The following is a 27,916-nucleotide window of genomic DNA, read 5'->3' on the forward strand; positions in this document are numbered from 1 at the left end:
AAAAGACCCAGAGTACAAAAAATGGATAAAATTTTTTATTAACAATTATACGAAAGAAGAAATAAGTGAGGATTTAATTTTCAAATATTTGGAAAAAATAGAGTTACCAGCATTAACTGAAACACAACAGCAAAGACTAAACAAACCTATTACAGACATAGAATTAAAACAATCTATAAAGAAACAAAAAAATAATAAAGCGACTGGCCCAGATTCAATACCAGCCGAATTTTATAAATTGGACACAGAAATACTTTTCTCAAATATGCTTGAGACATATAATCAAATATTGATATAAGGTAAATTACCAAAAACATCGTCAGAAACTTTAATAACTTTAATACATAAAGCTGACACGGAAAAAGAAAAAATTGAAAATTATAGACCTATCTCACTATTAAACGTAGATTATAAAATTTTTATATCAATGTTTGCTAATAGACTTAAAAGTATTATAAATAATATGATACATTGTGATCAAAATGGATTTTTACCAGGAAGACAAATCAAAAATAATTTAAGAATAATAGTAAATACATTAGAATATTATGAGCAACATCCAGAAAAGCAAATGGTGCTTATATTTTTGGATGCGAAAAAGGCATTTGATAATGTAGATTGGAACTTTATGAAAGTACAACTAAACAAGATGGAGGTAGGAACAAAGTTTTTTAATATAATAGACACTATATATACAGAACAAACAGCTAAAATTATAATAAATGGTGAACAGACCAAAAAAGTACATATACAACGAGGAGTAAGACAAACTTGTCCAATATCGCCACTATTATTTATTTTAACATTAGAGGCATTGTTTATTAAAATAAGAGCAGATAAGGAAATAAAAGGATTGAAGATTAAAAAAGAAATTTATAAAACACAAGCATTCGCAGATGATGTGGTGTTTGTCTTGGAAGAACCAACAAAATATTTTAAATTTAATGGATTTAATTTAAATTTAATATGGGAAAGTCGCAGGATTTATTTATCTTGTTAGATTTCATCCACTTTCTTGCCCAAATGGTTTATGTTGGCCATCCTTCCATGCACCCTGGTTCGATAAATGCACGTGTACTCTGGATTTCCCCAGTTGCTCTCCACTTTGATTTTTACATACTGGAACGCCTTCTCTTGTTCATTCTGAAATGTAGATGAGGGAAAAGAACAATCATAATAAAAAGCAATCGAGATGAAGTCATCCTCTTGAATGGATCTATCGGTTTAATAGAAGAGTGCAAAGCCTATACTGTATATCTATATACAAGAGCCGGGGTGGCGCAGCAGGTAGAATGCTGTACTGCAGGCCACTGAAGCTGACTGTAGATCTGTAGGTCAGCGGTTCAAATCGAATCACCGGCTCAAGGTTGACTCAGGCTTCCATCCTTCCAAGGTGGGTAAAAGGAGGACCTGGATTATGGGGGCAATATGCTGGCTCTGTTAAAAAAGTGCTATTGCTAATATGTTGTAAGCTGCCCTGAGTCTAAGGAGAAGGGCGGCATAAAAATCAAATAAATAAATAAAATAAATCTGTAGACCTGTTTCCCAAATGCTGATATAATTGCTTTGGGATTGTTATTCATCAGAAAGAAGATTTGTGGTGGGATTTTTTTGTTTTTTGTTTTGCTATGTCCCATTAGCTCCCAGCAATATAGAGAGAGTTCAACATATGACCCCAATTGAGCTCAAAATTTATGTTGTTGAGTGAGAACTTTGCTAAGTGAGTTTTGCCCCATTTTACGACTTTTCTTGCCACATTTGTTTAACTGGAAACACATTGTTACTTAACAAATTGTTACGTGAATCTGGTTTCCCCATTGACTTTTCTTGTCAGAAGGTTGCAAAAGTTAATCACATGGACCCCGAGACACTGCAGCTGTCCAAATTGTGAGTCAGGTGTCAAGTGTACAAATAGGGTTGCTGCAATGGTTACACGTGTGAAAAAATGGTCATAAATCACTTTCTTCAATGCTACTGAAACTTTGAACAGCCATTAAGTCAACTGCTGTAAGTCGGGGACTATCTTTATAGTGCCACAGATTATCTAAACCAGTGTTTTTCAACCAGTGTGCCGCGGCACACTACTGTGCCGTGAGACATGGTCAGGTGTTCCGTGGGGAAATTAAACATGGGTCCCCAAACTATGGCCCGCGGAGGCCATTTATCCGGCCGGCCGCCAGCCACCTCCATCCGAATATAAACAATCCCTTCAGCTATCAGCAACAGGAAGAGTGGAGGCACAGGGAATGCTCACTGACCAATCACATTCTAGGATTCATCCTGAGCACTAGCGATGAACCAATAGCAGGCCGCCTCTCATCCACACCCAGGAAGGTCCCCGCTCGGGCTGCAGCACACTTGTCATCGTGTGGCTGCAGTGAGTAGTTGAAGCTGCTACTCCTCCCCATGGTCCCGATTTTTAATCCTGGTCAGAACTGGAGGTAAATGTTGCCACCACTAGATGAAGCCTCAGCTGGTTATGTCTATCCTGATGGTGTATATAGATATTTGAACTATATTACAGTGATCCCTCTATTATCGCGAGGTTTCCATTCCAAGACCCCTCGCGGTAATCGATTTTTCGGGATATAGTGGTGCGGAAGTAAAAACACCATCTGTGCATGCGCACCCCTTTTTCCATGGCCGCGCATGCGCAGATGGTGTTTTTACTTCCGCACCTGGGAAGACCCAGGGAAGGTTCCTTCCGCCGCCCAGCAGCTGAGGAGCCGCCTGCCTGCCCGCCTGCCCGCCGCTTTTCCGCCCACCGCTTGTCCGCCGCTTGTCCGCCCGCCGCTTGTCCGCCCGCCGCTTGTCCGCCGCTTTTCCACCTGACGCTTTTCCGCCCGCCGCTTGCCCAGCCGCCGCTTGGCCGCCGCTCGGTGCACGATTGGGGTTTCCCCTTTGCATGGGCGGCGGGGAATTCTGGGAGTTGAAGACCCAGGGAAGGTTCCTTCGGCCACCCAGCAGCTGATCTGCTCGGCAGCGCAGTAGCAGCGAGGAGCCGAAGATGGGGTTTCCCCGTTGCCCACGCAAAGGGGAAACCCCATCTTCGGCTCCTCGCTGCTACTGCGCTGCTGAGCAGATCAGCTGCTGGGCGGCCGAAGGAACCTTCCCTGGGTGCCGCCCGCCGCTCAAGAGCAAGAGGGGGAGAGATAGAGAAAGAGAGAGAAGGAAAAAAAGAGATGAGAGAGGGAGGAAGAGAGTGTGAGAAAGGAAGAAGCAAGATAGAGAAAGAGAGAGAGAAAGAAAGATGAGAAAGGAAGGGAGTGACGTCATCGGGTGGAAAAATCGTGATATAGCGTTTTGCAAAGATCGAGATCGCGAAACTCGAGGGATCACTGTATTAACTATATATATAATATGTACTGTATTAGAGGGTCATTTTGGTTGGTGGTTTGCCCCAGGATTTTGTAAATGTAAAAAATGTGCCATGGCACAAAAAAGGTTGAAAATCACTGATCTAAACTATATTTCCTCAGGAGGAGCTCTGGTTTTCCAGCTCTGGCCTAATCCACTCCTTAAAGTACTGAATTAAAAGTTGTCTGATTTTTAGTAGATGGGGCAGAAATTGGAGAGATTCTTTCAAAACAACTCCCTCTGACACAGCCCCTTCGGTTTTACTCTATCCTACTTTAGTTTTACCTTTACCCCACTTCTCCCATTTCTAGTTTACCTTCAGTTGGAATGTCTGAATTAATTCCTTCTCATTATCATACTTGAATGTTCCCAGCAGGATCTCCTCTTTTGTTTCATCATTTAGCCCCTAAAATTAAAAGGAGGGAATCAGTGTAGAAGAGTTGAATGCTGCAGCAGCCCTGAAGGACAACCTGGAAGCAGTTCTTGGCCAACAAAGTCAGGTCAATGCAGAAACCAAAAAAAAAAAAAAAGGAATTTTGAGTCTTGACAAGCAGGCAATCTTTTAATGGTGAGCAGAATTATTTTATATGAAACGGGCAGAGAGCTACGGAGAGTGGTGTGATTTTTCACCCTGGTTATTGCCAGATTATTTTTAACATGTTTATTTTATTTATTGATTGATTGATTTTGTCCACTACACAATGAGGGTTTTAGTGGGTATACACATAGTAAAATACATGATGTAGGTTATATAGAGGATATACTCATAGTAAAATATATCTAAGAAAGAGTAGAAGAGAAGATATAGGAATGTTAAGATGCCTATGTTAGGGCTTATGTCAGAAAGCTATGCTGCTAATTTTCAGCAACTCTGGTGTACTGATCTGGACTCTGACTTTCCCTGGAAGTAGCAGGCAAAGGTTTTGTCCATTTCATCCTCCTCCTCCCACATATTGTATTCCAAATCACTATCCTGTACAGGGGTTGTAGTGAAGGCAGGAAATGTCCCAGAATATGGGACCTTATGGAAGTATCCTATGGAGTAGGGAAAGGGACAGTCTTTAAATGAATTCATATGGGAAGCAGCAAAGAAATTGTTAGTCATTTTCTTAATTAAATACACCAGGGAAGGTGAGGCCATGTCATTGGATAAGAGAAATTAATAGACTACTTAGGGTGGAAGCTGATAGAGTTGGGCAGATATAATTGCTTGTCTTAGAATTCTACAGGGGGAATGGCCATTTAGATCATTACTCCAAATATTGCTAGTTTATCCAGCCTCTACTGATAGGTTGCCAGTCCAGAGAACCTGGCAGTGTATTATGTACCAATCCCTTCAAAAGGAGCTTTTTGAAGGGAGCAATAGCTTGCATATCACAAATTAAGGTATTGATTAATATTTTTCTTAAATTTGTATCTTACTTTTATTTGTTACAATTTAAGATCTGTACACAATAATGGGCTGTGGCCCCCATGGGAGGGGGACACAGTGGGAGTTGTAAGTTCATGCACTATTTATAGAATACTTAATAATTTTTTTATTTTCCTTCCTTCTCTAGTGCCTTAGTATGATCCTTAATTGCTTTTAAAATAGGAAATAATTAAATAGTATGTTTTACCCATAAACACTTTAATCATTTTAATCATTATCTAGATCTTAACTTTTATAGCAATTAAAGAAAATTGAGCTACTTGCTTAATCTGTTATCATACTGAACCTTATGGGTTTAGTACAAAACCTTAAAATGTTACTGTGCTCCTCAACAAATAATGCTGTCTATCATTTGTCCTTTTGGTGGCTATTCAAATAACGTGACTTAATCAACTGAAAAAGAGTCGTCAAGACACTACCACCCAGTCACATGACCTTTAAGCCACCCCAGTGACCTTTAAGCCACCCTGGTCACATGATTGTCAAGCTACTCCCACCTGGTCACATGGCAGGCAAGCCACACCCACAAAATAAACCATGCCCACAGTGTGGCAGTAAACATTTTGGCAGCTCATTGCTATATGTTCATAATGCTGCCACCTCCCATTTTCCCCCAAGAACTTTGAGAGATGAATTGGTCTGAGGGAGAATGACTGGCCTAAACTCTGCTGGCTTTTATACTAAAGGGAGAAATAGAACTCGGAGCACTGATTTCTAATCCTTCATCTTAACCTCGATACCAGAATGGCTCCATATCCTATTTCAGCTCAATATCAAGGGCATAGTAGCCTTGGTGCTTCCTAAATTGGAGTTAGAGGAAAGATATAAGATAAGTTAAAACAGTATTGTACTTACATAAACCAAAAAATCTTTTAAGGCGCTTGTGATTCCTTCCGAAAAAGCTATTGCTTTGGAGATGTGCTGAACTGTAACGGCTGTCAGTCGGACTTTTTCAGGCAGCTTAATTACGACTTGGCCTTCAGATCCTGAGAATGCCCAGCAGTTTCCAGGGTAAACATCCGGCTACAAACAGGAGACCATTCACATAAATAAAATGCTCAAAATTGGAATCACTCTATAATATGTAAATAGATACATTGCTCTGGGGTTAAAATGGTTTATACAAGAAACACCCCCAATTTGATGGTGGGGTATGTATGCTTGTTGGGTGGTGGGCACTTTTCACTATACACTTGTTTTATGTTGTGGGTATCTTAAAATTGTTAAAAATCAATTTTAAAAAATGAATTCAGGTCCTGCAGATTGATTTGATGTGTGAGTACAATAATTACTGGGATTTCTCCACGAGTAGGGTGAACTTTATTGTGAATGTGTGACAAAATTACTTCTGACCTCTAATCTGTGTTTTCTCTGGCTTATTAAGAGGTCAGATACACCAGCAAAGTAAACTATTAGTGGGTAAATAGAGTTTTGTAATTAAACCAGAATAATATCCCAACTAGTGTAAATTTTCCAATCATTTGCAACCAGGAAAATGTCATTCTTCCCTCATTCCTCCGTTGTAAATGAGGCATTCCCTCTTTCTCATTCTCTTTCTGTCTATCTGCCTTTTAATCTCATTGAGGGGAGTAGTGAAGAGGATGGGCAAGAAAGGATCAGGATCTCCAACATTTTTATTTTTATCCCTCTAGAAATGAAGGGAATGGATGACGAACTGGGAAAAAGGATTACATAAAGTGAGGAGAGTACAAGGTGAAAAGAACAGAGAAAGGGGATGGATGGGATTCAAGAAATATTCCCAGAAGGTTGGCAGATTTATTTTATTTTTTAAATTTATGCGTTTGTTTATCAAAACGTGTAAGTAATAGCAGGTACGTATTGATATAAACACAAAGATAAGTAAAGTAGGTACAAGCAAATAGGACAATAAGACAGGGATGGTAGGCACAATAGTGTGCTTATGCCTACTCCTTACTAATAAACGTGTGTGTGTATTGCTCAAAAAAAATAAAGGGAACACTCAAATAACACATCCTAGATCTGAATGAATGAAATATTCTCATTGAATACTTTATTCTGTACAAAGTTGAATGTGCACAACAGCATGTGAAATAGATTGTCAATCAGTGTTGCTTCCCAAGTGGACAGTTTGATTACACAGAAGTTTGATTTACTTGGAGTTATATTGTGTTAAGTGTTCCCTTTATCTTTTTGAAGTGTGTGTGTGTGTGTGTATTTATCACCAAGCATTTATCACCAGCAGCCAATGCTTCAGCAATATACAAGGGGCCATTTTCTTCCATTCTGAAGCCCAATAATGAAGACTTCTATAGAAATGGGAGAGAATTCTCCTTTTGCTTTCCAACGTCCAGAAAGCATAAATAAGGAGAAACAGTCTACACTATAGCAATAGTAATAGTACTTAGATTTATATACCATTCCACCGTGCTTTACAGCACTCTCTGAGATGTTTACAACATTAGCAGCCCCCAATTTTACCTACTTCAGAAAGAAGGAAAACTGAATCAACTTTAAAGTGGTCAGGATTGAATTTCTGGCAGTGAGCAGTTACCCTGCAATCCTGCATTCTAACTACTGCGTCATCACAGCTTTTGCCATCATTTAAAATCTTCTTAAATACAGCAACTCAGAACTTCACAAACTATTCCAGATATACATTCAGAAACAACATACAAAGGAGAAGATTTTGTTCTTCTCTGGAATATTCTGTTTTTGAGCTGGAGAGTTTTGTGCATCCTTCCCCAGGGTTGGGCTACTGCCCGGATGGGAGGGGAAGCAGTGGAGTAGCGAAATTGGAACTCCACCCTAGAGCACCCAATTTGCACTGAAAGATGTTGAAAGAAAATGTAGCGCGTCCTGCATAAAACACGCCCACAGTGTGGTAGTAAAAAATTTGGTAGTTCTTCACCCTCCCTCTCCCTGCTCTAAACCAACCGAAATCATATTATTGTAACTTCTGAACTCTGCCTTAGTTTAATGCAATTAAAAGCAACAGTTAGATTTTCAAGTCAGAACAAAACAGGCCCTGAAGAACTGCAGAAAAAGTTTGCAGAGCCATTCACAAATATGTGCATCCTTTAATTTTAAGGAAAGCACTGAGCTTTCCTTAAAATTAAATGAAGTCAGATTTTATCAACATTTTGATCTGGAATACAAGATCTCTAGGAAATCCAAGGGCTATAGTGTAGGCTAGATTGAGAAGTTAAAGAAAACATTCAGAAGAAAATAATGACATGTATATAGTTATGAGATAGAAACTGGACTCGGGGCAGTACTATTTTTCTAGCTGAGAAATTGTACTATTCTTCTTAATTAACTAATAGCAATGATAGAAATACTGCACCTGTAAAATAGTTTCAGGAGGGTTGGCTGAAGCGATAAATGGAAACCAACAGTTTTCCTGGTGTAAAAAGTCGAAAGACTTAGATGTCCTGTCTTTATCAATCGTGGCTCCTAGACAGACAGACAGATGATTATGTAACCTCAAGTTGTTTTCTATTTCTAGTGAACATTTAGATGTATTTTCTTGTGACACATGTTTTTTAAAGTCTAGAATTAGTAGGGTAAAATATAAAGAGATTTCTTATCAGAAATTACATTCATTCACATGTAATTTCCCAATATTAGTTCCCGCGTAATCTCCATGTAGATAGATGATACTTTTATAAAGGCTAGAATAAGCACAGAATAAAATATAAAGAAACTTTTCATCAGAAATTAAATTCACTCATATATACTGTAATTATCCAATAGTAATTCATCTTTTGTAGAGTTTAGTGTAGAAAGAGAAAAATCTGTCAGATATGATTTCAAATCACTTTCTTATTTTTTCCCCCCCAAGCTTCAGTTCAGGGATTAAAATGTGATGCCCATTAAACATTTAAATCAACCGAAGCTTTCAGATACTTCTCAAGGGCAACCAGGTTCTCAAGATCCAGAACTGGATGTAACTACTGCACAACTCGCAGTTTATGCAAAGACACTCCTGGCTGTGAGTTGCAAACCCAAATCCACTCCATCCTTCAGGACATTACCTATTGACTTTTGAGCCCAGTCAGCCTTCTGTATATCGTCTTCAAAAATCTTCTTAAAAGCCAAATTGAGCATATCAATCATTTCCTGCAAAGGAGAAGAAAAATACACCAGGGAAATGGTTTATACAAATATCAGTTACATACGTTAGACATCGTAAGTTATGAATAGAACCATAGACTTAATTCCAACTGTTAACAACAGATACACAAATATGGACAATAAAGCATCATGTCAAAAAAGCCAAAATTTGCCAACTCGGCAAATGGTTTGTTTCTCAAGTTTGCTGAGTAAAGACAGGAAATAAATGTGCCCAAATTAATAGCCCATAAAGGAATATTAACTGGTATCTAATAATATTTTTCTATCAGATTTTAGCTAAGGAAGAATGGTTGGTGGTGCTTAAAACAGTGTGTACCACGATTCTTTTAGATAGCATTAAGATGTTTTCATCTGTCAGTTAATTATGTGAAAAGATGATGTCTATGAAGCATACACTATAGCCAGCCCTGGGACACAGGCATTTGGGGGCTAATGTCAAAAGACAAAAATTTATATCAGTGCAGAAATCTCTATGCAATGCTCATGGTTTTTAGACATAAAGGCTGGAACTTCTGTGGAGAAGAAAAGTATGTAGAAAGGAGAGGTAGATTTAATAATTCTTAGAGTCATCAATCAATTCAAACAGACTATCTCATGTAGTAGGTTGGAGATATACAAATTTCCTTTAAACTTTTGGTAAAGGATAATCCCATAATTTACTATTTTATTTAATTTCTATACCACTCAACTCTCCAAAAGCAGTAATTGTTTTGTCTTCACCATAAAGACTTAAAACATACTAGAACAACTTTTATTATAAGCATCTCTATCATGAACAGTGGGAAACCTATGACTAGGGCAGACTGGAAGCCAAAACCCACTTACTTGTCGCAAAGTGCCAACAAGGCAATTTAACTGAATACTGAGGTTTTACTACCTAAAATAATGATAAAGGCAGAGTTCAGCTAATTGTTCTATGAAAAATGTGATAAATGCACTTTTATGCCCCTTCATTTTTTCTGCTTTTGAAATATTATGCTCAATAACAATAAAAACTTTTGTAATATCATTTCTCTTTTTCTCCTTCCCTTTCTGTTTCTCTCTCTCTTTCCTTGCCTCTCTTCCCCTTTCCCTTCCTCTCTGCCTTTTTCTTTCTCTTCCTCTTTCCCTCCCTCTCTCTCTCTCTCTGCCTTTGCTTCTCTCTTTCTCACCCTGTTTCCATCCCTCTGTTTCTCTCTCTCCTTCCCTCCCTCTCTCTCTCATTGCCTTCATCTGTTTCTCCACCCCACCCCTCCAAAACTGGTGCTGGGTGGTGGGAATCTGGAGGCTGATGAGCCTAGGAGCAGTGCACCGAATTTCAGCTGGCTGGCAGGGAGGCATGGCACCCCAACACAGGCAGCTCTGCAGGAAAAGCAACTGAGGCCAGAAGGAGCCTAGACCAGGGGTAGGCAAAGTTGTCTCTTCTATGACTTTTTTACTTCAACTCCCAGAATTCCTGAGCCGATCATGCTAGCTCAGGAATTCTGGGAGTTGAAGTCCACATGTCATAAAAGAGCCAACTTTGCCTACCCCTGGCCTAGACGATCCAGGGTTGCATTGCGGCTCTGTGTCGTAATGAATTTCAGGAGGAGGAGGACCCCATCTCCTCCATTGGGAAACACCTGAGCTATGGTGGTGAATCTATAGCATCATGCGAGAGGTGGCATGCAGAGCCCTCTCTGTGGGCATGTGCGTCATCACCCCAGCCTAGCTCCATCGCATTTCTTTGTCGGTTTCATTTTCAGGGAAACAAAAGTTTGTGGGACTAAAAAAAAATATCACTCAATCAATTCCAACTTTGTGAGATCTTCTCCTTTCATGAGAAGTTGGAATTGATTGAGTGAATATTTTTTTTTAGTCCCACAAACTTTTGTTTCCCTGAAAATGAAACCGACAAAGAAATGCGATGGAGCTAGGCTGGGGTGATGACGCACGTGCCCACAGAGAGGGCTCTGCATGCCACCTCTCGCATGATGCTATAGATTCACCACCATAGGTCTAGGATTGTCCAAACTATGCCACTGGTTGATTGTTCTCCCTGTTGGGAAATTTCTCCTTGGTTCTTGGTTGCTTTTTCCCTTGATTAGTTTCCATCCATTGTTTCTTGTCTTGCCTTCAGGTGCTTTGGAAAACAGGTTGATGCTCTCTGCTCTCTGCAGTCCTTCAAATATTGGAGCACTGCTTTTGTGTCATCGCTAATCCTTCTTTTCATTAGAGTAGATATACCCAATTAGCACCATCCTGGTTTCTCAACATTTTGTTGATATTGTGGCGACCAAAACTGGATGCAACATGGAATACTAGTGCCCAGTATGAAATTATAATTTACCCTTTTGCAGCAGGAAAGAAGCCCTCACTGTGGTTCAATGTTTTCCCTATTGTATTTTTTAAGCATATTTGGTACGAGAGAGGCTGGCCATGAGAACAACTAACAGACTTCAGTTTTGTAAAAGGGGGAAAAATGACATTCTATGGTAGCTAATAGATGTGCAAAAGAAAATTATAATCTGGAAAGATCGAAACCAGAGAATTTCTGAGATTAGTTGCAGCTTCCTACTTTCTCTTCTCCTGGTAAGTCACTTTCCTGAAGGATTTGCTTGGTGGACTGCAGAATGCCTTTCTGGAGGTTGCTGATCTCAGAATGCAGTTGATCCAAATCATTCTTAAGGTCCTGAATTTCATGGAATTGATCTTCCAGCAGATGTTGAGATTTCCTTGTAATAAAGGAGGGGAAATGGGTGTCAGGATTATACGCAAAACTCTGAAAAACTGTTAAATGGGAAAACAAAAGGATACAAACCCGTTCTATTGTTGCTTCCGTCTAGTGTTGCCTGGATTTTTGCTGTAGACTAGTGTGATACAGCTGATCCTTGACTTACAACCATTCATTTAATAAGTCTGAAATTACAGTGGCACTGAAAAAAGTGATTTCCGACCACTTTTCACATTTAGGACTGTTGCGGCCAGTGTTCCCTCTAATTTTTTGGGGGGGTGGGCAGAAAAGTATAGTGTCTGAGCGGCAGTCCCTTCGGGACTGGGTGGCACAGAAATAATTAATAAACAAACAAACAAACAAACAAACAAATAAAAAACCCACCCTGTTTTGCCTCAGAGAATTTCAAAATAAAATACTGTACTGTGTGTCTATAACAGTGAGCTCATAATAGGGCAACTCTATCAATATCAAAATGCCACTTAAATAGTTGAGCTAGTTTCAAACTAGATTTTGATTTTCTTTCTCTCCTCTTTACTCCCATTCTTTTTCTTTCTCTTTTCCTTCCTCTCTTTTTTCTATCTGTTTCTCTCTCTTCCTCTCTTCCTCTCTCTCTCCTTCCCTCTCACTCTTTCCCTCTCGGCTTCTGGGCAGGTTTGGAAAACTCTGAGTTGATGATGATTTTTAAGTGAGCGATTGCTCACTGCTCAGCTTAGAGGGAACTATGGTTGCGGCCTCCCCATGGTCACATGACAAAGATTCAGATGCTTGGCAACTGATTCATATTTATGACGGTTGCAGAGTCCCAGTGTTGTGATAATCTTTTTTCAACCTTTTTATAGACAAAGTCAATTAGGGAAGCCAGATTCATTTAATAACCATGCTATTAACTTAAGAAAGGCAGAGTTTCACTTAACCAGCGTAGCAAAATAGTGGTAAACAGGGGCAAAATTCACTTAACAAATGTCTCATTTAGCAACAAAAACATTTGGGCTCAATTGTGGTTGTAAGTTGAGGACTGACTGTAATCATAACTGTTTTCCAGACCATTCCTGGACCTGCAATGCACCAGCTAATTATTGTGGTTACATAAGACTGGATATTAAGGCATTTCCGCTGAATCTGAAGGATGTTAGAATCAAGAAAGGAGATATTAAGCATGCCTGACCCAAATACAGTAAACCAGGGATGTCAAACTCAATTTCATTGAGGGGCGCATCAGGGTTGTGTTTGATCTTGGGGGGAGGTAGGCGTGGCCATAGTGGGCATGGTCAGCTCAACATCACTTAGTGGCAGCAGAGGCACCAAGAAGCCAATCTTTACTGTTTCCAGGGCAGTCCTGCGGGCCGGATGTGGCCCATGGGCCTTGGATTTGACAGCCCTGCCCTAAATATAGTCAGGAATGAATCTTTTTGAATTCAGGGGAACTTACTTCCACAGAAAGGCGGATAGAATTGCAGCTTAAATATTTTCTCCTTGGGTGTGAAAGAATGTTGCACTGTAGTCTCTAACCAAAAGCAAATGCATATTTATCCAGAGAGGACTTCCAATGTGTTTTCAGTCTTAGGATTGCCTCCAAAGGGATTGGTGTAGGCCAGGAATAGGCAAAATTGGCTCTTCTATGACATGTGGACTTCAACTCCCAGAATGCCTGAGCCAATCATGCTAGCTCAGGAATTCTGGGAGTTGAATTCCACAAGTCATAGAAGAGCCAATTTTGCCTACCCCTGGTGTAGGCCAATGATGGGATTGGACAACCTATTATTTTAACCCTAATGTACATAAGATAAGGTCGGTTGCAGTCGGTGTTAGTGGGGGATCAGAGGTCGAACCCGAGGTCTCTCCATTGTGGGGTGCCTCAGGGGTCGGTCCTCTCCCTCCTGCTATTTAATATCTACATGAAACCGCTGGGCGAGATCATCCAAGGGCATGGGGTGAGGTATCATCAGTACGCTGATGATACCCAGCTTTACATCTCCACCCCATGTCCAGTCAATGAAGCAGTGGAAGTGATGTGCCGGTGCCTGGAGGCTGTTGGGGCCTGGATGGGTGTCAACAGACTCAAACTCAACCCTGATAAGATGGAGTGGCTGTGGGTTTTGCCTCCCAAAGACAATTCGAATTGTCCATCCATCACCCTGGGGGGGGGAATATTGACCCCCCTCAGAGAGGGTCCGCAACTTGGGTGTCCTCCTCGATCCACAGCTCACATTAGAGAAACATCTTTCAGCTGTGGCGAGGGGGGCGTTTGCCCAGGTTCGCCTGGTGCACCAGTTGCGGCCCTATTTGGACTGGGAGTCACTGCTCACAGCAACTCATGCCCTCATCACCTCGAGGCTCGACTACTGTAATGCTCTCTACATGGGGCTACGTATGAAAAGTGTTCGGAAACTTCAATCATGCAAAAGGCAGCTGCAAGAGCTTTCATGGGCTTTCCCAAAAATGCCCATGTAACACCAACACTCCGTAGTCTGCATTGGTTGCCGATCAGTTCCGGTCACAATTCAAAGTGTTGGTCATTACCTATAAAGCCCTTCATGACACCGGACTAGGGTATCTACGAGACCGCCTTCTGCCGCACGAATCCCAGTGACCGGTTAGGTCCCACAGAGTGGGCCTTCTCCGGGTCCCGTCAACAAAACAATGTTGCTTGGCGGGGCCCAGGGGAAAAGCCTTCTCTGTGGCGGCCCCGACCCTCTGGAATCAACTCCCCACAGAGATTAGAATTGCCCCCACCCTCCTTGCCTTTCGTAAGCTCCTTAAAACCCACCTTTGTAATCAGCCATGGGGGAATTGAGACATTCTTTCCCCCTAGGCCTTTATAATTTATGCATGGTATGTTTGTTTGTATGGATGTTTAGTTTTATAATAAGGTTTTTTTAGTTGTTTTTAGTATTGGATTTACATGATGTTTTTTATTACTGTTGTTAGCCGCCCCGAGTCTACGGAGAGGGACGGCATACAAATCCAAAAAATAAATAAATAAATAATGAAGCTTGAGGCTTACATTCCTAGACCAAGGCATGCCTGGCTGGGGAATTCTGGAAATTTGCCAAGGTTGGGCAGCCCTGTCTTAGTTCCTGTAGTTCTAAGCCTGGCTGCATTTCAATAAGCCAAATTCCCCGAAATTTGTACAGTTCTTTTCCTTTAAACCATAACTTTTCTTTCATATCTTAGGTTTGAAGGGGGAGAGGCCTCTTTCCACTGTTTTGGTTTATTGGGTGACGATTTCCAGACTTTTTTTTAAAAAAAAGCTTGTGTGCATTCTTGTTTTTAACTATTGTATTTGTAAATTTCCCAGAGTCATGAGATAGATTTAAGCAGTTTATACATTTAATTAATGAGTAAAGTCTTTTTCTTTAAGATATTTTGGAGGGATGTATAATAGCATTACCAGAGATTGTTCAGCTCAGTTTCATACATTTTTGTTAGTTCCTGTTGGAAGGAAAAAAACATATATATTTCAACTTTTATATGAACAATTTGTAACATGGACCTCAGTCATAGTTAACTGTAGTTAATTTATGACCATTTTAGAATATATATATATATATATATATATATACAGTATATGCTTCTTGACTTATATTCAATTCCATACCTACCCAGCTAGAATTATGCAGTAAATTATAATCTTATCATTTAGTGATTGCCTCAGATAGTGAGAATTTACCATTACATAGATGATAAAAAACTAACTTTGGAATCAATAACCACATTTATCTTTACAACATCATTTGGTTACCTATCCACATTGCCTTGAGCTTATCCCATACCCTCTGGTAGAGCCAATACATTTTAATTTATGTTTGCTTGTTTGTATCCTACTTTCCATTATATATATATTTTTACAAAATATCCCAAAATACCTTCTTCCTCTTATTTTCCCCACAATAACAATCTGAAGTGAGTTAAGGTGAGTGTGTGTGACTGAGCCAAGATCACCCAGCTGACTTTCAAGGTTAAGGCAGCACTAGAACTCAGTGTCTCCTGGTTTCTAAGCCAGCATTTTAATTGCTATATCAAACCCAAGCAAGCTGTCACTTCCTGAGCTGCTTGTTTGTGTAGCAGTGGTTACTCCAAAACTGCTGAGAACAACTTAACAGGCTCAGTTGTGTAACGTTAATTAGTTGATTACAGCCTGGAAGCAGCTGCTGCCTGGAATTGACAAAATCCTAGTCACTTTCACCCCTGAAGGCATTTGCCTCCCAAGAAGCTGCAGCTACACTCCTTTCAATGCATATTCCCCATCATGTACCTGTTCACTCTCTTTCCAGTGAATGTAAATGCAAACACCATTCCCATTTTTTCTAATTATCTCAGTGCCAGGGTAAGCATTTCAAACGATGGGGAGTAGGGGAAAGGGGGCATATGATTTGGCCTTTTCTCTAGGTTCTTCATAAATTGAGTTCTCCCTACACCTTCCACACTGCTTGGAGCCCCTCCCTTATGATACCAGGTTGCAATGCCTTGGTCCCTTCAGCCTTGAAAGACGGCGTTTAAGGGGTGACTTGATCGAAGTGTATAAAATCATGCATGGGATAGAAAAGGTGGATAGAGAAAATTCTTTTCTCTATTACACAATACTAGGGCAAGGGGGCACTCCTTAAAGCACATAGGTAAGAAAGTGAGGACAAATCAAGGGAAATATTTCTTCACCCAGAGGGTCGTTGGTTTATGGAATTCAGCTGTCAGCCTTGATAGCTTCAAGGCAGGATTAGACAGATTCATGGATGCCAAGTGTATCGGTGGTTATTGAAATGGATGTCCATGTGCCGCCTCTATGTTGGTTGAGGCAGGCAGGATTCCCTTGTGTACCATTTGTTGGGGGTCAAGGGAAAGGGAGGGGTTTGCCTTCTCCTTTTGCTCAAGATCCCCATGTACAATTAGGGGGCCAATGTGTAACACAGAATGCTGGACTCGATGGGCTTTGGCCTGATTCAGCATGGCTCTTCTTATGTTCTTATGCTTGGGTTCACACAACTGTTTGGGGTTATATCCTAATGCTGTAAAGCAGGGATGTCAAACTCATGTTGTCATGTTGTCATTATGTGACGTATTGTGACTTTTCCCCCCCTTCACTAAACCGGGGTGTGGGGGTGGCCAGTGTGTGATGCAGCTGTGCCATGATTGTGACACCCCTGCTTCAAAGCAAGGGAAAGCTGAAGTAAAATAATAAGCAGAATTGTGGTCATGTGATTTTTTGCTTAGTGACAGCTTTGCTGAACAACGGACTTGTAGTTTGTCAATTGCAGTCACTAAATAAGGAGTACCTATTTTTGGAGAATGCAAAAGTAGTGGAGCCAAGTTTGCTACTTGAGCCATTCTTTTATATTTAAAAAATAAAATCCAGATTTTAACTGTCACTTCCATGATGACAGATTATACACAAATTCACTTGCTGTTTTCCAGATACAACATTTCTGGTAGCCTCAAAACCCAAGAAAACAAATGTGAACATCATCTTTGATGGCCTCTTATTATCGAGCAAGGGCTTGTTTCCATTGAGAATTGTTACTGAAGAAAGGATCTTTGTGTGTGGCAGCCTTTTTGTCTTGAGACCAAATTCTCAAATTCTCTATGAGTTCCCCAATCTGTCCCCAAACTATTTCGATGACTTCCTTTTCTGTCCCTTACATGCAATGGTGTTTACCTTGGATGACAGGCCATCAGATAATTTCAGGTATTGACAAGCAATGTAAACGGTGCCTGTAAGAAACAAACAAAACTGGGAAGTTTCTACAATGAACTCTACAAATGCCTTTTGTCTTGAAGCTTCATGTCCAAGAAATTGCTAAAATTACACAGAATATTAGGAAAGATGTTCCTCTAGCATGTTATCCTCTTTTCTCAAAACTCTTTAAGAAGGACATTAATCCTACCTACACTGAAATTTGGCAACTTTTTTTTTAAACAATATTTTTATTGATTTTTAACAACACAACATAAAATAGTGCATAATGAATTGTGCCCACCACCCCGACACACACACATTCCCCACCACCAAATTGGGGGAGTTTCTTGTATAGTCCACTTAACCCAAGAGCAATATATCTGTTTACATATTATAGAGTGATTCCAATTTATTTCTTGTAGCTTGGTCTCGGATTCTGCTCATCATATATCGTCATACCTTGTCCCACCATCCCATCAGCTGTCCCAACTCAGTTTCATTATCCGAATTTATCCTTTTTCCCATAATTTCAAATTGAATGTGGTCCATCACGTCCCCATACCAATTTTGCATTGTCCATTTTGTCGCATCCTTCCAACCCAAAACTATTACTGCCTGAGCGCTTTCTATTGCTGCTTTTTTTATTTCTCTAAATTCTCCCATCGCCTTGCTTTTTACTAGTACTGCCATTTCCTTAGTGATTGTCCATTGTATATTTAGCATTCTATTGATATCCTCTTTCACTTTTTGCCAAAATTCCTGCACTATCGGGCATTCCCAAAACATATGCATGAACACTCCTTTGTCTGGACACCCATGCCAACAATTCCCCCTGACATTCTGCTGAAAGTGTGCGAGTTGAACGGGAGTAAAATACCACTTATGTAATATTTTCCTTCTCATTTCCCTGATTCTTGTATTTTTAATTTTCCTTATATTTTCTACTATATTTTCCATCTCTTGTACCTCTACTTGTATCTCATTTTGCCACCATTTAGTCAATCCATCAATCGTATCCCCTTTTGACTGCACTAGCAATTTATATATATTGGTTGCTTGCGCCTTTATCCCCTCACTTTTTTCTCTTATTATTTTCTCTAACCCTGTCTCCTCCCTCCATACTACTTCTTTATTCTCCCTTTCATTAAGATGTTTACATATTGCATTAATTTGTAGCCACCTTCCCTTACCTAACCACCATTCTATATGATTTCTACTTGGCCTGCCATCCTTCTCATATAACTGTTCTATCTTATTTGTCCCTCTTCCCTTCAACTCTCCTATAACCCTATTTAAATTCATTTCATTTTATCTATTTATTACATAAAGCGATGACGGTTTAGATTTATATAATCCTATTTTCCCCTGCCATTTTTTCCAAATTTCCATAGTCCCTTTCATGGGGCCTATTAATTTACCTAAGTCGCTCCTGTTCCACTTTCTAAATATTAATTCTCTATTCTTCATCCCGTTTATCTGTTTTTCCAATTTCACCCATTTATTTTCACATAATTGCAACTCCATTAACCTTTCCATTTGAAAAGCTTCCCTATACAGCTCCAAACATGGAACTCCCCATCCCCCCTTTTTCATCCGCAATTAACCACTTTTTCCTTATTCTTGGCCTCTTATCTTCTTCAATCCAATAATTTAGTTTTTTGTCCCACTCTTTAACCTTACATGCGGATAGCCCCCCCGGCAGCACCTGAAAAAGGTACATCATTTTGGGAGCTATCATCATTTTTAATGCTCTTATTTTAGCGAGTCTCCTTAGCTTTTTCTCTTTCCAGCTCCTCATCTGTTTCAACATTTTCCTCCATATTAATCTATAATTCATCTCTTCAATTTTCACTGGGTTTTTCAATAACCAAATTCCCAAATATTTTATTTTTTTAAGTACTAATTTCAACCCTGATTCTTTCCTGATTTCTATCTGTTCTCTCTGATCTGTATTTAAACACATAATCTCTGATTTTTCCATATTAACCGACAGTCCCGATTCCTGTTTAAACTCTTATAAAATGTTTATTTGGCAACTTTATTGAACACTGGGCGCGTTCTCTCCTTCCTTTTGAAAGAATAGAAAAGATTTTTAGTTTTATAAACACAGAATAATATAGAAGTGCATCTAAGAAAAATATCACCACACACAACCATTTCCCACTACCTGAAGGAGCATTTAAAATCTCACTTTTTTCTACCGATACTTGCCATTCAAACAGCCTTCATTTACTTCAACCACCTACCCAAATTGTCTCTTACAGAAGCTCTTTCAGTACTGAGAGAAAAATCTGTATCTGAGAAAAAGGTGAACGGTCATAGGATATACAATAACATGCCCTTGTTTGCAGGTTGGATACTTCCGCTGTGCAGTTCCATGCGTATTCATCCTGCAAGAATCTGCAGTTGGATCCTGGTTCAGAGGAGCAGGAGTTGGAGCTGGGACTGTCCAACAGGGAAGACATAGTCCTCTATAAATGAGTGGAAAGTCGAGGGGATGAGGATGAGGAAGTCCCAAGTCCGTCTGGCAGTGGGAGTCGGGGGGGGGGGGCAACCGGATGGGGATCCTCCTGCAGGAGCAGAGCAGCTGCACAGGACCAACAGAGATGGTAGCCTCTCAGTGGTGGGCTGCTACCTGTACGCCTCAGAGCTCCATTCCGCTAGATTGCACAATTTGCGTGAAACCACTCTGATGCCGTCTTCAATATTCTGGTGACTGGTGCCATCTTTTTTAAAAAAAATCCTGCGAGGGGATACCCAGGTGCGTGAAATGTCATTGATTTTTTGCTTCTCCACGTGTGTGGAAGCAAAAAATCACCGAAATTGTATGCGAGCGAGCGTCCCCTCAGGAGATTTCAGCAAGTTTTTGTTTCCTGCGCAAGCGCAAAAGCAAAATCACATGTGGGAACGCACGCACAGGCGCACATCCATGACCATCCGAATGAGTAGGATGCCGGTGCAGCGCACCGGTATGCAGGTAAGTGGAACCCGCCGCTGCTCTAGACTGCCTCTGACAAGGAACGGATGAGGAGAGCAGAGTGGAGAGGGGCACAGAGGAGATCAGCGAGGTTGCTTACAAGGAAGCAGCCCCGTCCTTCCTCAGAAGGAAAGCTGGGGAAGGTTGATTGAATCAGATGCTTGAGAAGGTGTGTCTGTCGGGAACACTTGCTTGTTTTGATGTGCTTCTTCCCAGCTTCACTGGATCCTGTTCCTTGAATTTTGGGCTTGGTCTCAGCTCTCAGACTTTAGACTCTTGGACTATTATTTGGTTGCTGGAACTCTGGACTTATTTCCAGTGAAGGGCTACCAAAATTTTACTACCACACTGTGAGCGTGGCTTATGCAGGACGCCGTGCATTTTCTTTCAACATCTTTCAATGCAAATTGGGTGCTCTGGGGCAGAGCTCCATTTTTGCTACCCCACTGCGTCACCCCCACCATCCAGGCAGTAGCCCCACCCCTGCTTATCACCATCTTTCCTCGTGGGACTTTGTTTGTAAACTCAGAGTGACGGAAAAGCATTAGTGGGTTGTGATAATGAGCAATAAGGAAACCTTCCTTAACCACTGCCTTGCCCACCTGACGTGAGTTAAAACATGAACTTTTCTGGATAAAATCTGGCATATTGGGACTTCTGACACTCAGGTCGTCGACACAAGCACCTTTTTTGTTCAATCCATGAGAACCTACTGCTAGTCAGATGGTTTTTTTTTCAAATCTCAAGTGGAAGTACTTACCATAAATGACTGAGGCAGCTATGGTGAGCATCATCAAGCATTTCACACAGTTTTCCCTTTGGTTTCTGTGGAGGAAGGTAGGATCATTAAGGAAAAGTCAATAGACGGGAAAATTCTTAGGATAAAAATGCTAAGGATAAGAATTGGAATTTTGATAATGGCGAAGGCCACTCAAGGGCATTGCTCGTTCTTTTCCCAACCAGAGAGGTTTATTAACAAGTCATTCTGAGGGTTGCTGCTGCTTCATGTTTTTTCTCTCTCCTCTTTTTTCCTTGCTTGATATCTGCCATAAAACAATGCATGGTGTGATGTCATCAAACAGGGTGTTTCCTTAACCCCTAGTGCCAATGTTATCACACCATACATTATGGCTATGCTAGCTGTTGCATGAGAAAGGGAAGAAACACCTAGGACAGGGGTAGACAAAGTTGGCTCTTCTATGACTTGTGAACTTCAGCTCCCAGAATTCCTGAGCCAGTCATACTAGCTCAGGAATTCTGGGAGTTGAAGTCCACATGTCATAGAAGAGCCAACTTTGCCTAGCACTGACCTAGGAAGATGCATCTATTGAGTTCAACCAGTTCAGCTTAAGGTGTTAGCAACATTGTTAGGTATCAGATAGGGGCCTTTCGCAAACTGGATATGCAGATATGGAATTGGAAATTTCCTGCATGTAAAACAGGTCAAGCATCAAATTCTAGGCAATGCTCAGGTTATTACATTGCTTGAGATATGGAAAAGCAGAAGTGAGAGTAAAAGAAATAGTAGTGTTGATGAAAACCAGCAAGAGGATAAGCAGAAAGACTACTTGTGAAGTAGAGGAAGACATAACATAAGCTTTCTTCCTGCAAGTAATGGAGGAGAGAGGCAGCTTGAGTCTATGCAAAGGATTGAAGAAGTCCATGGGTGTTTCAACTGGGTTTATTTCAACATGGCCAACTCTCCATAGGATGATTTACTGCGGGACAAGAATTACACTAATATCAAAGAAATGGTGGAATAGAATCACTGAAGAATGGAAAATTTAATATTTTAAAATTTATTTTAAATAATAAAATTGAATTGTTAAATTGTCCCATGGCGAGTTGTCCTGATGTGAGTTGGCCATGGTGAATTGACAGTGTTTGTTGCAGCAACTTGGCTGGGCTGGATTGATTGATTCATTCATTGGTTGATTGGTTGATTGGTTGATTGACTGATTCATTCATTCATTCATTCATTTGTGTTTCTGAATGGTTGTCCCATTTCCATTCCCAACTCAGCCAGTGTGGACAACTTTCACCACCAAAGAAATTGCTGAATATGTTGGCTGGAGAAGATATGTGGTTTGGAGAATCTGAGAGAAGTAGACTTGAATTTAGAGGGAGGGACTTGGGACTATGAAAAGAGAGAGAGAGAGAGGAACTGCAAATGGGACCATGCAGAATCTGTTACTTTTAAAGTCAAGGAAGGAAGAAATTAAGGATAATTAATTTGTGCATAAAAGGCACCATTAAAACACAATAATTGAATATTTTATAGTTATAATACATTATTTTAATATATAACATGGATTTATAAACAAACTAATTTTTTAATATTTAAATTCATGGGGATGTGCATGCAGGTGCAGGGTCGGACACATGGGTCAAAAATGCATGCAGGGAGTGGAGGGGCAGGGGGTCACTTGCATATGCAGGGAGTGGGGGAGCATAGGGGGATTGCGCACATATGCGGGGTGTAAGCAGAGGAGTTGCATGGGCAATTGCGAGGCTGGGGGGGGTGTCGCACACGCATTGCATTATGGGTGTGCAAGTATGCTTTCGGCAAGTGACAATAAAAATGTTAGTCACCAATGTGTTAGGGTAACACCTCTTTAGCCTATTTAAAGTCTTTCATGTCATCTAATATATGATATTTTCAACCTCTACCCCACCCAACGTAGAACTTCTGTGATGGAGAAGACGATTAGATGCAGAGTTAGCTGTCTTGATTATGATGTCATTCCAAAAGAGGTTTTGGACATTTTTACATTGCTACTTACCTAATACAGCAGCAGAATTTTCGAAGACAGCAGATAAAAGAAAACACAATAATGCTGGGAATGCAGCATATGGTTTCTGTGAAACAGAACAATTCACAAAACAATTAAGGTGTTGATTCTGAAGGTTTATAAAGTAACTGGGAATATACTTGTTTGGTCATCTGATCTGCCTGAGGACTAAGATAATAGCATTTAGACTTATATACCGCTTCACAGTGCTTTCCAGCCTTCTTTAAGCGGTTTACAGAGAATAAGCATATTGCCCCCAACAGTCTGGATCCTCATTTTTCCCACCTTGGAAGGATGGAAGGCTGAGTCCATCTTGAGCCTACTGAGATTTGATCTGCCAAACTGCTGGCAGCCGGTGATCAGTAGAAGTAGGTTGCAATACTGCACCTCAACTACTGCACCACCAAGGCTCATCAAAATACCTTCCTAGCAATAAATAAATAAATAAAATTGGTAAATTCACAATTCAAACTCTTGGCAAATACAAGTTAGCCCTATTTGCTCTATGCACCATCTATGCTGTTGCTATGTGTGATTCATCATGTCACAGCCTGAGATGTAGAATTAAACCCTATTTTAGCAAATAGTGGAACATTAAACTCCACAATAAAATAGTAGGTTGCACTGAGATTTAGATCTTCATCCCATTTTAACAAATAAGGATCTCCAAATTACTGATATGCAAAATTATTTACAAGGAAGGGGCTCAATCTGAAACACAGTACAGTGGTACCTCTACTTACGAACTTAATTCGTTCCGTGACCAGGTTCTTAAGTAGAAAAGTTTGTAAGAGGAAGCAATTTTCCCACAGGAATCAACGTAAAAGCAAATAATGCGTGTGATTGGGGAAACCACAGGGAGGCTGGAGGCCCTGTTTCCTCCCAGGAGATCCCTAGAGAGGCCCCATAGAGGCTTCTCACTGCCTTTTCTGGCCCTATTTTGTCCCAGAAGATTCCTAGAGGGGCCCCACAGAGGCTTCTCCCTGCCTTTTCCGGTTACAGTTTTGGAGGCTTGGGTTTGTAAGTGGAATAGGTTCTTGAGAAGAGGCAAAAAAATATTGAATACCCGGTTCTTATCTAGAAAAGTTTGTAAGTAGAGACGTTCTTAGGTAGATTATAGGTAAACTGTACATTATATTAACATAGCCAATCAGTACTATTGACCTTAGATTCAATCCAGAGAAGATTAGGCCTTCTTAAATCTTACTAAAAGCAGATGGACTTTTAGAGTTAAATGCTCATTTATTATATCCAATGGGTCAGCCTTAGTAGTGGACATTTTCTGAGATGAACTCTCCCTTTCTACATATAGGAAGATGTACAGTAGATGAATAAAATGGGTGAGGATATTCTCAAATTGGTCATTCCTGCATTTTAGAGCTTACTATAGGCTTGGATGAACACATAAGATTCTGTATTACAGAACTGGTGTTCCAGAAAAGGATGAGGTGAAGCAACTTGCTACTATCATTCTATCAAAAAAGCACCTTTGGGACAATTGTTGGGTCAAGTAGATAAGAAAGAAACTCCAGAAGAGTTTGTATTTGCCAATCTACTTAAATATTATTCCATTATTATTAGGATTGTTGTTGTTGTTGTGATGATGATGATGATGGTGATGATGATGATGTCTTAAAGACTAAACAATATGATACTCTAAAGTTGGAAGTTGTCTTGGAGGATTAGCTTGAATAACTTTAGTTATGAAATGCACCATATTTTCAGGAAAGCTGTAGGAAAGTGGAACTGCTACATACTCAGCATACTTTCAGATGAAGCTGTGGAATCAGATGACGAGTGGCTACAGCAACTCTCACCAGCAATGACTCCTCCTGTCGAAGAAAACCCATTCTCATTATCCAGTCATCACTATCATCCTATATCAATAATTTCTGTAGACAGACTGGATTTGCAGTATCTGATCTGACTTCCATCTGCATCAATATACATTTCTACAATCTGTACAGTAGTTTGTTTTCTTTCCTATTCTTGTATCTTGGCCCTCTTGAATGCATCAATTGCAAGAGAGATAACATATGAGGGTAAATGCAGAATTATGCAGGGGTCTCCAACCTTGGTAACTTTAAGTCTGGGGGACTTCAACTCCCAAACATTTCCTAGCCAGCAGTGATGGCTGGGGAATTGTGGGAATTGAAGTCCTCTAGGCTTAAAGTTGCCAAAGTTGGAGACTCCTACTTTACTGGATTTGTATACACTGCATAGATCTAAACTAGCAAAAAGATTCAAGATGCAATCCTGACATATTTTCTCTGGATTTTTTTTTTAAATCCCTGGCCTCTAATCATTAGTGGGTATCCAAAGCCTAAATGTTTCTTAGACTTACGCCCCTTGTCTTCTCTCTGATCATAAATTGAAGACATCTGGCTAGGTGAGGTAGTAGATGTCCTTGGACAACCTCCTGAAGAATTAAGCAGGAACCAGCTGAAAGAAGAAGAGTTGCAAATGCTCTACAAATGTACTGTTATATTGGGGTGCCGGCTTTTTTAATTACCGTGAAAAATACGAACACTTTAGCATTGAGCCATAGCACATAGACGTATATACCACTTCATAGTGCTTTACTGTCCCCTCTAAGTGGTTTAAAGAGTCAGCATATTGCCCTCAACCACCTGGGTCCTCATTTTACCGATCTCGGAAAGATGGAAAGCTGAGTTAACCTTGAACCGGTCAGGTTTGAACTTCTGGCAGTGAGCAGTGAGTGAGCCTGCAATGCTGTGTTCCAACCACTGTGCCACCACGGCTCCTAAATAAAGCTTTTTTCATGCTTTTAGCTGTCATTGGGGGCTGCCTGAAATACAATGCATTATCCTAAGAATGATGTTCCTTAGTGTCTTCACTCCATCCATTGTGTCAATAAAGCATATTAAAATACTATTTGCTATTCCTAAAAATTGGTTCTAGCCTACAGTTTCCCCAAAATGGTGTAACTGTCCTGCAGCAATGAAGACAGGATCCAGGGGAGGTGCATGAAAAACCTTTTAACCTCATTGTTACACCCATCTTTCCCAAAATTTCATTGTATTGTTTTCATTGTTCATGTGTGTTCATGTGAGTTCATGTGGACTATGAAAGGGAGATGTGTACATTTAAATTATACTTTTTCCCAATACTTTTTAATATTCAATAATTAAAGCACAAAATCCAAAGAGGGGAAAAATTAACAGAAGCTAAACTAAATTAAAACATTTTCAAAAAGATGTGAGTTAAAATGACAAAAATAAATAAAACATATCATCCCTACTAGTTGAACACTGACAAATACAGTATATTGCAACAATAATAGCTCTCTCCCTTGCAAAAGAGGTCCCAGTTTCATAAACTTCTACATCTATTTGCAGCCCAATTTGACCTATCATACATTTTATATAGACTGCTCAAAAAAATAAAGGGGACACTTAAACAGCACAATATAACTCCAAGTAAATCAAACTTCTGTGAAATCAAACTATCTACTTAGGAAGCAATACTGATTGACAATCAATTTCACATGCTGTTGTATACATTCAACTTTGTACAGAACAAAGTATTCAATGAGAATATTTCATCCATTCAGATCTACATGTGTTATTTGAGTATTCCCTTTATTTTTTTGAGCAGTGTGTGTGTGTGTGTGTGTGTGTGTGTGTGTGTGTGTGAAGAAAAATAGTTAAAGCCCTCGTTAGGGCTTTAAAAAAACTTTATTCAGAGAGAATAACAATGAAAGAGCTTGCAAGCCAGTAAGAGCTGGGAACATCATTAGCACCTGGAAAGAAACATTCGCAGCAAGTAGAGCAATGGAAAAAACCCTGCAAAGACTTAGGGCTTGTAAAATATTCTTAGCAGGGAATAACAGTGAAAGAGCTTGCAAGCCGGTAAGAGCTGTGAACATTGTTAGTACCTGGTTAGGGCAGGAAATAAACTTATTGAGAGCAAGTTAGAGCAATGAAAAAACCCTGCAAAGAATTAGGGCTTAGAAAACATTCTTCACAGAGAGAAACAATGAAAGAGCCTGCAAGGTAAGAACTGGGAAGATCGTTAGCAGCTAGTTAGGGCTGGAAAAAAGCTACATTTAGAGTATAAGATGCACCCTAATTATCAACCTCTTTTAGGGAGGGAAAGGGTTATTTGTTATGTTACAGTAACTAAATCCATGCATTCTTCTTACTTCTTTGACTGGGTCTTGCCCGATCCTCTTTTTGCCCTGGGATTGCTACCTTGCTCAGCAGGGTTATCTTGAAAACCTGGCATTGCTTGAGCTGGATACCTCTGCACAGAGCGTCTCCCATCCATGACTGAAAGGACAACGTGACAATTGGACGTATTTTGAAAGAATTCTGTTGGTTGCTTCTAAATTATTGTGCTCTCAAAATCTCAGCACCAAAAAGTTACATGCACAAACAAGCACCCTGCTTTCCACATTCATCAAAATCGCCTCCATTCTGTCTTTCCAATGCACTTCTGTGATGTGTGCAGATTAACCGCCTAACCTCCAGCGTGTGATTCACAATAGGCCTACAGTGAAGTATACATGATCATCTCATGACATCACAATAGGGCATATGGTATTGCCAGCAGAGAATTTTGTTCCTCTTTGGAGCATACTTCTGCATAGTCGTAGAGGCGTTTTTGGTGTTAGCCAAATAGAAGCCGCAACTCATGTGTCCATCACAAAAATCCTTTAATCAAGTTATTTAGGGAAGGATCAGAAAGGAAGGGTACATACTTTGTCTCAGTTGCAAAAGCAGGAATATCTGAGGGACCATCTCCTACCGATCACATCTACCCAAGCCATCAGAACAGGGAGGCAGGGAATGTTGTAGGTCCCATCCCCGAGGGAGATACACCTGGTGGGACCCAGAAGAAGGGCTTTCTCCAT

General features: G+C 40.3%; 1 protein-coding gene across 1 annotated transcript; it reads right to left on the reverse strand.

Moving 5' to 3' along the window:
• Positions 1-996: 996 nt before the first annotated feature.
• On the reverse strand, positions 997-27,916 carry LOC139159554 (SUN domain-containing protein 3-like). The gene is made up of 14 exons (XM_070736865.1): positions 27,811-27,916; positions 27,206-27,332; positions 25,385-25,482; positions 24,798-24,872; positions 23,032-23,107; positions 21,009-21,073; positions 17,251-17,306; positions 14,992-15,032; positions 11,442-11,598; positions 8,806-8,890; positions 8,115-8,224; positions 5,645-5,812; positions 3,674-3,763; positions 997-1,143 (listed from the first exon to the last, which is right to left on the reverse strand). Exons 1-14 carry the CDS (start codon positions 27,914-27,916, stop codon positions 997-999), a joined length of 1,401 nt encoding a protein of 466 aa, XP_070592966.1.

This window comes from Erythrolamprus reginae, chromosome 2 (genome assembly GCF_031021105.1).
Source record: "Erythrolamprus reginae isolate rEryReg1 chromosome 2, rEryReg1.hap1, whole genome shotgun sequence".
Classification (NCBI taxonomy): Eukaryota; Metazoa; Chordata; class Lepidosauria; order Squamata; family Dipsadidae; genus Erythrolamprus; species Erythrolamprus reginae.

Coding starts and splice junctions, on each gene's coding strand:
- LOC139159554 (XM_070736865.1), bottom strand. CDS start 27,916: ATGGAGAAAGCCCTTCTTCTGGGTCCCACCAGGTGTATCTCCCTCGGG. Junction 17,307..21,008: donor AGCTGCCTCAGTCATTTATG/GTAAGTACTTCC, acceptor TGTTTCTTACAG/GCACCGTTTACATTGCTTGT. Junction 1,144..3,673: donor TTCAGACATTCCAACTGAAG/GTAAACTAGAAA, acceptor TCTACATTTCAG/AATGAACAAGAGAAGGCGTT.